The 10,636-nt window shown below is 38.5% G+C and overlaps 1 protein-coding gene and 1 pseudogene across 2 annotated transcripts; one reads left to right on the forward strand and one right to left on the reverse strand.

Annotated features, from left to right (window-relative positions):
* The first annotated feature begins 589 nt into the window (after positions 1-589).
* Positions 590-4,692, forward strand: LOC137722257 (protein DETOXIFICATION 56 pseudogene; annotated as a pseudogene). The gene has a single exon (XR_015961539.1). The product of XR_015961539.1 is annotated as a protein DETOXIFICATION 56 pseudogene (transcript).
* On the reverse strand, positions 2,515-4,723 carry LOC137722796 (ATP-dependent Clp protease ATP-binding subunit CLPT2, chloroplastic). Its single transcript, XM_068461888.2, has 5 exons — positions 4,456-4,723; positions 4,297-4,335; positions 4,092-4,201; positions 3,337-3,516; positions 2,515-2,885 (listed from the first exon to the last, which is right to left on the reverse strand). The coding sequence occupies exons 1-5, from the start codon at positions 4,665-4,667 to the stop codon at positions 2,728-2,730; spliced, it is 699 nt and encodes a 232-aa protein (XP_068317989.1). The 5' UTR covers positions 4,668-4,723; the 3' UTR covers positions 2,515-2,727.
* Between the last annotated feature and the right edge of the window lie 5,913 nt (positions 4,724-10,636).

The raw sequence follows: 10,636 nt of genomic DNA on the forward strand, positions 1-10,636 counted from the left end.
TCGAGGATTCTAACTACATTTAACCAATAAATTAGTTGTGAGTACAAGTTGTGCACTATATGAACATCATAAGAATTTCTACTACTAAATTAACAACAATTGGATCTTATCATGATTGCGAATTTTCTCAACTAGTTAAGTTGGCCATTAGCCAACTTCTTATCATGTTAAATCAAGTTTCTTCTTATTCAGCATTAAATTAAAGAGGGGGAGCACATCCGTTCTGATCAAGTTGATTATGTCATTTTCAGAATGAGACAGAAGTTTTGATTGGCATTTTCATTCAATTATTTTGCCTTTTTTCTTTCTTTCGAGTTTACCTCTTGTATGTAGTTTGCTACAAGTGGTGATTTTCTTCTTATCACTATCATTATAACCTAAACAAATTCCACAAGTTTCATGAGATTCTATGGTGATCAATAAGCATGAAGGTTTAGTTTGGGCCCTTGCAGTATCATCACGCACTATAAATCGACCACCAACTCTCTGTCTCTCTCTTCTTTCACAATAGTAAGTTACAAAAGGAGCCTGTGAATTTTACTTCTTTTAGGAAACAAACATCCTCACGAAACCCATGCACCATAAATAATCAGTATTATCTCTAGAGAAGAAGGAAAACAAAAAACAAAAGCCAAACCTTCTTCTTTCCCTTTGAAAAAAATTATATTTGGAAGCCATTTAACAAACCCACCAATTCTTGCAAACCATTTTTTGAAAATGTCTGCAACAACAATATCACATTTTGAAGAGAAACCAACTGAGAAAGCCTCTCAAAAATGGCCAGGCAACTTCTTCAAAGTGATGCTTTTGGAGCTGAAAATACAAAGGGGAATAGCTCTTCCTCTTGTGGCTGTGAACTTGACATGTTTGCCAAGATAGCCATCACAACAGCTTTTCTCGGCAGGCTCGGGGAGCTCCAACTGGCTGGTGGTACGCTTGGCTTCACTTTCGCTAATGTCACCGGCTTCTCAGTTTTAAACGGGCTCTGTGCTGCCATGAAACCTATTTGTGGTCATGCTTTTGGAGCTAAAAATATCAAGCTCCTCCCCAAAACCCTTCTCATGGTAACTTTCTTGCTGCTTCTCGTGACGCTTCCTATTTTGTTCTTGTGGCACAACGTTGACAAAATCCTCATCCATTTCAGCCAGCAAGAAGACATTTCATTGGTTGCAAAGACATACCTGTTTTATCTCCTGCCAGACTTGGTAGTTACTTCACTCTTATGTCCCATCAAGGCCTACTGGAATTCACAAGGCATCACAGTGCCTTCAATGTTCTGCTCGGGTCCAGCGCTTGCTTTTAACGTACCTGTTAACATCTTGCTTGTGAAAGCCAAGGGTCTCGAGGGAGTTGCAATGTCTGTGTGGATCACTGATCCCATGGTTATGATTCTACTTGCGGTGTATGTGTGTGTGATTGAAATTAAGGCAAAGGAAGGAGGTGGAATGAAGGGGGGATGGCTTGATCAACGTGTCAATGATTGGAAAAGGCTGCTCAAGCTTTGTGGACCTTGCTGCCTCACTACCTGCCTTGAATGGTGGTGCTATGAGATTCTGATGTTGCTAACAGGCCGGCTTTAGAAGGCCAAGCAGTCGGTGGGAGTTTAGCCATTGTATTAAACTTCGACTATCTACTATACTCAGTGATGCTTTCTCTGGCAACATGTGCATCAACATGCGCCTGCAACGAGCTTGGAGCAAACAGAGCAGGCCCTGCTTATCAGTCTGCATTTATGTCTGTTGTAGTGAGTGTGGTCTCGGGTTTCTTGGGCGGTTTGGTGATGTTAGCAGCCAGAGGAAGTTGGGGGTCTTTGTTCACCCACGACACGTGAATTTTAGGAGGCGTGAAGAAGATGATGCCGCTGATGGCCTTAGCGGAGGTGGCGAATTTCCCTTTAGCAATGTGTGGAGGAATTGTCAGGGGAACAGCGTGGCCGTGGTTAGTCATGTATGCAAATCTTGGTGGGTTTGACCTCCTGGCCTTGCCCTTAGGAGTTGTTTTAGCCTTCAAGGTTTCACTTGGGCTCAGAGGATTGTTGGGAGGGTTCTTAATTGGGATGGTTGCATGCTTAATTCTGTTGATAATTTTTGTTTTTGAGGATCAATTGGAAGAAGAAGCTTGCAAGGCACAAACACTTACCTCGGTTGGTTGTCAAACACCAGAACTTAACAGAGATGGAAATCACAAAACTGTGGAGAGGGTTGATGATGCTGAAGTCTAAGAAATGAAGAATAACCTGAGAGAGGTCATCTCATCGCAGTAAAACCGGAACAGGTAACCGGCTTTCGGATCACCAACTATGAAACCATGACTCCGAAAGCCGGTTCTAGCAATGTTTTTTATGTTTTTTTTTTCAAAAGAGTAACTTTCAGTTAACTTCTGTAGTTTGTGGGGTTATTTCTTCCTCATGAATCCATATGTCAAATTGTAAGATAAACATCCCCTGGCATAAAAAGTGCGCAATTTATATGCAGTCAAGATATTGGTAGAGAGCAAGAGGCCACTGTGGCGTTGAAAATCATATGAGGACGATCCAATTTCATGGCGGAAAGAATCCGGCTAACTCGCATGACATTCCATATGAATAAACTTTTCTCCGAATTGCAAAATTAAACAAGAACAAATTCATTGTACAGGGATGAATTTGCAATACCATTAACATCGTTTTTCCCTCTTTGATAAAGAAATTTGCATCACAGATCGATCAATGAACACTAATCGAAGATATTATCCGTCGATGAATCCAGGTTTAGTACTTAAAGACTCCAGCTCCTTCGCTTTTTCTTCATTGAAGCCAAGGCCTGCCAATATCTTGTGACCCGGAGATTCCCCTTCATACCAAATGCCAAGAAGCAGATGAGAAGTTGTAATTTCCCCACTATTACCTGCAGTTCACATGTTAAGAAATTAAATCACGTAGACTTCATAGCGGAGGAATACGAGTGGATAATTCTGATAAGAAAAAATGGTTACGTGCCCTTGGAGATCAACCAAACAATTCCGCAAGAGTACACGGCACAAGTAGCAACACAATCTCCATTTCAGATAGGTCTATTCTAGTTTGCAGTCGACAATCACATAAAACAATATTTTAGATTTCGTTAATCATTCATTGAAACCATTAAATCTGATATTCCCCATCTCACAAAGAACACATACAACTACTTTTCAAACTCCAAACGAGATATGTCTGTTGATAGGGTTTTACATGGCATTGGAATATAAAAAAAATTCATCATTGTCGTAGAAATAAAAATTAACCACCACCAAAAAATATAAAAAAGAATTTCCAAAGAATAAAAAAAAATTTATGAATAAGAAAGCCCGGAAACTTACCAGATTTTTTCTTTTTATCAACAGCCCAATCAAGTACTCTTTGAGCTTCCTCAGTCAATGCTGGATGCTCAGGACTGAAAAACCACATGTCAGCTTTCCCAAGCAACTTGATTGTTTCTTCACGCACCTTAGTAAGTGTAATTCCATTTACCCGTAAAAATTTTGCTGCCAGACTAGTTCCTGCAGCTCAAAGCAAAGACGGCTAAGTATACTACATAATCCCTACGGCGTATGTATGTGATAGGATCAGATACTCATAAGATTGTTGTCTTTTCTTGGTAAAGATGATAACAGTCTAAGTATCTTATATTTGCATTCCCGCTTAGCTTTTAATTGTTTTGGATCATACCTTCACTAATTTCACAATCACAAGTGATTATTGTGCATAAACTATAACCGTAGAAGCGTGCACACAACTACACGAGGCCCTTCTAACCACCACAATTTGCTAACTGAGCTTCAACATATGCAGTTCACATTATTGTCATCCACATTCCAAACTATATTATATCCTGCAACCATCGAAATTTCAAATTTTGCAGTTCTAGTTTTACGAATATTAGTCCTGTAATTCTATTGATTGTTTAACTCCACCTCAAAGTGTGATTCAACATGATCGAAAATGGAATCACGACATAATTATAGCAGCAGTAACACAAATTATAGGAAGATGATCACAGAAAAAACATTCAAAAAAATAAATAAGTTACTTACCCTCAATGGTAAAAAGCATAGAATGGTAAAAAATTGCTTACCCTCAATGAGGATCCCCATGAGAATTGCTTCAGTCCCGGTAGTTGCAAACTTGAGCTTCCTGGCTTCTAATTCACCCATGGCAAATGACTTTATAGCCCTCCAAGACCACCTGCATCCACCCACCCAGTACCAAAACCTCAATCCCAACAATACCCAGAAACCAAAACCAAAAACCCACCAAAAAAATCAAACAAAAAAACTCACTTGGGCACTTTCTCAGTGGAAGAAACTATTCCCTCATTTCTGCAACGACCAAATCAGAAGCATCTGAAACAACAGCTTGATCATCCAAAACGTGAAGAAATGTAAAATTGAAAATTCGAGAGAATTAGGGCGGTGGAGGTGTGAGAGAGTAGGACTTACGCGGTGGGGAGGCTGAGACAGACGGTGGCTGAGAAAGGGTGGAGCTTTGACTCTTGGGTTCTGACTCTCAGACTTGAGGGCGGAAGCGAAAGGCTGTTGGCACCCAGCCATGGGCTCAGCAAACTGTTGGGTCTTGAATCGGGTTTAGTTCTGTGATTGTGGGTGAGGGCGGAGATGGTCGTTGGAAGCTTGGAGAGAGAGTGAGCGGCCATTTGTGGAACAATATGGTGCTTCAGTGTTGAATTGGATAGGTGGAAGTATATGATATAGGATGAAGAACAGGGCGTCGTTCCCTGTGGTTGTTTATGGATTGGGCTGGCCTTCAACCCAAAGTTCTTTGCAATTGGGCCTTTCGTACTGTGGGTTGGGTGTGCACAGTCCGGATTCGATTGGTTTTACATCGAAACTACAGGTAATAGCTCATTTAAGAAATTCTTTTAAACAACACAAAAAGCTTTTAGAAAAAAATATTTTTGGAATCAATTCTTAGTAGAAATGTAAATTAATTCTAGAAAGGCACTTGAAATGCTTCAAACAAGAAGCACATAACTGGTGCTGCTTGAAACTCAAAAACATTTTCTTTAAAAACGTTTGGGAAATTTTATTTAAACCCATTTAAACTCTTTTTACACCCAACTTAAAATTTAAATGTTAATTGTCTATTTTACGCTATTGCATAATTAATATTAAGTACAAAATGAAATTAATAATCAAACTCAAATTCATCAATAAACCCAAACACTATAATTAAACCTTACGATCACTCTTTGTTTATTTTACGTTCGTTCTGGCTAAAACCTTAATAGCTTTCACAGAGAAAAATAAGTTTTCTTTTATTGATGGTTGGTAATTTTGAAGTTTTGAATCCTCCAATCAAGGTATGACTCAATTTATGAATTTTTTGTTCATTTGATTTCAATTTTTTAGACTGTAGAAGTTATTTACTGTAATTTTTTTCAACAAATACAACGAAAGCATCCTACCTTCCGGCTAAAACAACAACGAAAGCATCCAACAATTTTAAATGTCTGGTGTGAAAGGACCCAATAACTGGTTGAATTGCCCATAAGTGGACTCCTCGTTCGCTACTTTTGTACTGATTGTTTTAATTGAAAGTTCAATTTCTTAAGGCATTTGTAATGTTAAAATATGCTCAAATCCAGCACACTAATGATGCATGAATGAAATCATTAATTGAGCAAACATAAGAAATCAACAAGCTTTTCTATTTTAGAAGTTTCATTTGTATACAATTTACACTGGTACGTTATAGGGCTTGTGTTAATGAGGTGAAAATTGTGCAAGTTGACACATTCTCAACAAGTCTAAGTGAACTTAAAACTCGTTAGATGAGACACCAGTTGAATTTCTATTGAAGCACTTAAAGCCTCTGTCACTAGAAGCAAACCAAGTAATAAACTAACTCAATACCATAAGTCTAACCGTTAATTATGGCAGAAGTTATTTGTGTAGTAGCTTCCACGCTATAAGAGCGGTACTCCTCTCTGTTAGAAAATCAGGCAAGCACTTACCCGAACACAACCCGTCACCACTCCCAACAGGTGGCCTTCTCCAGTCTTTGTTTATGTGTGTACTAACTTTCCCCACTGGGGTCGTAGCCCTCTCTAGCCTTTTCCCAGTTATGATTTCCAAAAGGACAACCCCATAACTATACACCACTTTTTGCAGTGATTTTTAGCATGCATGCATATTCTGTTGGTAACAATTGAATTATCAGCTTTTGTGTTGTGGAAGAACTTAGGTCTAAACACATCAAATTTAGCTTCTAAAAATCACATGGGGGTAAAAATAAATCTACATATTGAATTGGGTTTATTGGGGTATATTACGTATTAAATTTAGGTTTAAAGAGATATTAATAGTTTAGTTAAAAATCAAATGGGTGCAAATAGTAAGCTGGGTGTAGAAATAGGTTAGATGGGTTTAAATAAAATTTCCCAAAACCTTTTCAGTCATTTAAAAACACTTCTTAAATGAGCCTTAACTCAGAGGCCATTTGATAGTCGTATTGTTTTCAGTTTTATTTTAACATTTTTATAAATTGAAAACGTGTTTGTTTACTACCTTTTTTTTAGTGTGACAAAATTGAAAACTGCAAACCAAAAACCAAAGTTACTTATTATTATTATTATTATTATTATTATTATTATTATTATAAAATTTGGATTTCAGAACTAAAACCTGAAAGTAATTACCAATCCACTTTTCATTTTAAAAACAATGAAAACTAAAAACTAGCCATGAAAAATGGGGTTTCTCTAGTTGCTTTCCGAACTATAATGTGATACCCCCATAGAACTCCAGACAATTCTTCTGGCCACTTGCCCTTTTTTTACTGAAGTCTTTTTTCAAGCATTGAATGATCCTTTTGTTTGAAGTTTCTACTTCACCATTGCCCTAGGGGTATCGTAGATTGGAAGTGAAATGGCAGGTTTCGAATTCCTTGTACCAGTTCATGACTTTAGAGTTGGTAAATTGCAAACCATTATCGGTGAGAACGGTGTGCGAAATGCTGAATCGATAGATGTTGTTTTTTCCAGACAAATAATTGAACCACCATGTCTAGTGCATGCAGTCGATGCTTCCAATCATGCCAGGGAAGCCTCGCATCTCACCCTTCCTCAGAAGCCTTCGCAAGTCCCTTGTTGTAGGTTGCCGAAGGTACTCATTGGTGTAGAGGGCTTCAATTGCAAAGCAAAACCGCATCAGGGACTCCAGAACCGTTGTTTTTCCCATCCTTGCGATCTCATCCACTTGATCTGCAGATGCTCCATATGCAAGCATTCGCAAGGCAGCCGTAATTTTTTGCTTAGGAAGAAGACCTAGAACATGAAAAGCATCCTCTTTTTGCACAAAATATGGATCATGGTTGCAAACATCACTCATGATTTTAGCGAACAAACTTCGTTGCATTTTAAAATGACGTCTAAAAACATGATTAGGGAAAACGCTGTTGGGAATAAAATAATCTTCCAAGAGATCTTTACCTCGTCTTTCCCTTCTTCTATCGATGTTTGCCGCACGTCTGAGTTTGGCTATCTGACCCATAGCTTCTATGATACGGCGGGAATGTGAGGCCCTCCGCCTTCTATGGTGATCATCCTCATCCTCCTCCATTGCGAATGCCTCATCTCCACCTCCACCTTGGTCAAGATTGACCAATTCTTCCTGTTGTGCCAACAACCTTTTCTGCTGCTCTTGCAACTGTTTATACGCTCTCCTTGAAGAAGACATTGTAAGAACTCAAGATTTGAAAACGATAAAGAAGAATTCTGAGCTAAAAAAAAGGATTGAGTTTAGTGTGAGGATGGATGTAGGGATGTAGGGTTTATATGGACAAAAAAGAAGAAGATGAGGTTCTGGACAATGCCACGTGGCACTACGTGATTGGTTGAAAATCTTATCGAAATCTTGGCTAAATTATTGTAAATAGGAAGTGACACATGGCGTGTCAGGATTGGTTGAAAATCTTAGCGGAAATCTATTCACAAAATAGTACGTTCGGATAATGACACGTGGCGTGACGAGATTGGTTAAAAATCTTATCGAAATCTTGCCTAAATTATTGTAAACAGGAAGTGACACGTGGGTTGTCGGGATTGGTTGAAAATCTTAGCAGAAATCTATTCAAAAAATAGTACGTTCGGATAATGACACGTGGCGTGACAAGATTGGTTAAAAATCCTATCCGAAATTAAAACTATTTTTTTTTAATTATTTTATAAAAAAATTATTTAATATTTTAAATGGACTGGGTGCCAGCGCATTTTGTAGGGGTGGAGATCGTTTGTGCCAGCGCATTTTTTAGACTGGGTGCCAGCACATTTTTTTTTTAGTGGAGATGCATTGGCCTATTATTGTTCATTGGGTCTATTACTGTTCAATTAAGTGGATAAATGGGCTGGGTGCTGGCGCAAAGTGGATAGGGGTGGAGTTGCTCTTAGAGAAATGGCCCATTGCTACTATCAGGTATTCTTTGTTTCCTTCGGCCTTCTTGAGCAGACTAATGAGATATATGCCCTACTGCATGTAGGCCCATGTCCTAGTTAGGATGTTAAGTTCTTCTACATGCTAATGATTCATTGGTGCATATCTTTGACACTTGTCACATGTCTAAGCACAGTCCAAGGTGTCTTGCCTCATGGTGGGCAATAGTACCCAACTGTTAGTGATTTTTGTGCAAAGGATCTCCTACGGAATAGTTCCCGCACACACTAGAATGGATGTCACTTGGAATTTGTAAGTCCATTTCCAGATTAACACATAGAGTGAGGTTTGGAGTAAGACTGTTGGTAAAGTTTTCCCTGCACAATAATGTACCTCGAAGCCTTTTGGACAGCTTTCTAGCCAAGCGGTGATCATAACAAAGTTTGCTATCTTAGATGAGGTCAATGATCTCGTCCATTCGGCTTTTTCTCGTGTCGATAGCAAGACCAACTAGTGACTTTCATTTATGCTTATCCTCAGAAAAATTTACAAAATTTGCTTTGGGATGAAGTGTTGTTGCTTAACCATGTAGATAGACCTCGGGTTTTAATGGGTGATTTTAATAATATAATTGATCTTTTAGAAAAAGTGGGTGGTACTTAGGTTACAAACGCTAACATGAATAATTTCATCAATTTCCTTAATCGTGGTAACCTTATCTCCCTTAATGTATCTCGAGTTCCTTTTACATGGAGTAACTGCCATTCTAATAATACAACGGTGTTTGAGAGACTAGATAGGGTGGTAGCTAATTTGGTTTGGTTAAATATGTATCCAAATTATCGTCTGCATAACTATCTAATTTTTGGCACGGATCATAGCCTAATTTTACTAAAACTGATGGATGCGTTAGATTCTAAGAAAATTTTCATGTTTAAGTTTGAGGCAATGTGGCTCAAACATCCGAATTTCAAGTCTTTTACTCAAAATGCTTGGAAGTGTGTCCCTAATGTTCATCCTAATAACCAATTTAGTGCTTGTGCAGGCACTTTCAAATTTCTTGTGTCTAAATGGAGAAAAAATGTTTATGGTAATATTAAGGAAAGGAAGAGAAATCTTCTCAATGAGCTTGAAGCAATTCAACAATTAATTATGAACAATTATTATGGTGATTTGGTAAAGGAAAAGTGCCTAAAGGAAGAGTTAAATCATGTTTTAATCTCAAAGGAAATTATGTGGGCTTAAAGAGCTAAGGCAAATTGGCTTCTGCTTGGAGACAAAAGTACTTTCTTCTTTCAAACTATGGCATCTATCCGAAAGAAAAGGAATGGAATTTCAAATGTTAAAGATGAGAATGGCTTCTGGTGGTCTGTTTGTGAGGGGCTAGAAGAGGTTTTTGTCCGTGATTTAAAACAACGATTCTCCTATGATAGCCCCCTTTCCACTGATGACCTTTGTGCCCTAGCAGATATTATACAACCTTGTATTTCCAATGATCAAAATGCTAGTCTGATGAGCGTTGTTTCAGATGATGAAATCTGGGAGGCTGTTAATGGTATTGGTGCTCTTAAAGCTCTTGGTCCTGACGGCCTCAATGCTGGTTTCTTCCAAGAATGTTGGGAATTACTTAAAGATTCAGTTAAGTGCATGATTAAAGATTTTTTCCAAAATAAGGTTTGCGAAAAAGCAAGAATTGAACACGCTTTATGCGCCTTGTCAGTTTCTTCCTTTTTCTTTCTCCATGTGATTTTTGCTTTGTGCTTTTCAGTGGCAAGGTGGATCTGGCGGACGATAGTGGAATGGCAGCCTCCGGACCACCAGAGACTGCTGTTTTCGAGTTTAAGACTACATATTCGAGGTTTTGAAATGAAATCGTGTTGAGCCTGAGATTGCGACTGTTGGTAATAATGATGATCAACAAGCTATGAAGACCACCAGGCCAGTGATGGCTGCCGATGGTGTCAAATTGACGTCAAAGTCTAAAATATGTTCGTGAACCGGATTAGAACTCCGAGTCATAAACAAGTACCTAAAACAAGAAACAAAATAACATAAGAATCTGATCTAATAAGAAAATGAAAATAACAATCCAAGGGATTTAGCAAAGTTGCTAATCCCCGGCAACGGCGCCAAAATTTGGTGTGGATAATATACGCACACAAATTAAACCCTCTTTTTGACAACTGTAGTATAAGTATAAGTAGGGATCGTTCTTAACCGGGGATTAGGAGGG

Source organism: Pyrus communis, chromosome 4 (assembly GCF_041283825.1).
Source record: "Pyrus communis isolate YQ-2024b chromosome 4, ASM4128382v1, whole genome shotgun sequence".
Classification (NCBI taxonomy): domain Eukaryota; kingdom Viridiplantae; phylum Streptophyta; class Magnoliopsida; order Rosales; family Rosaceae; genus Pyrus; species Pyrus communis.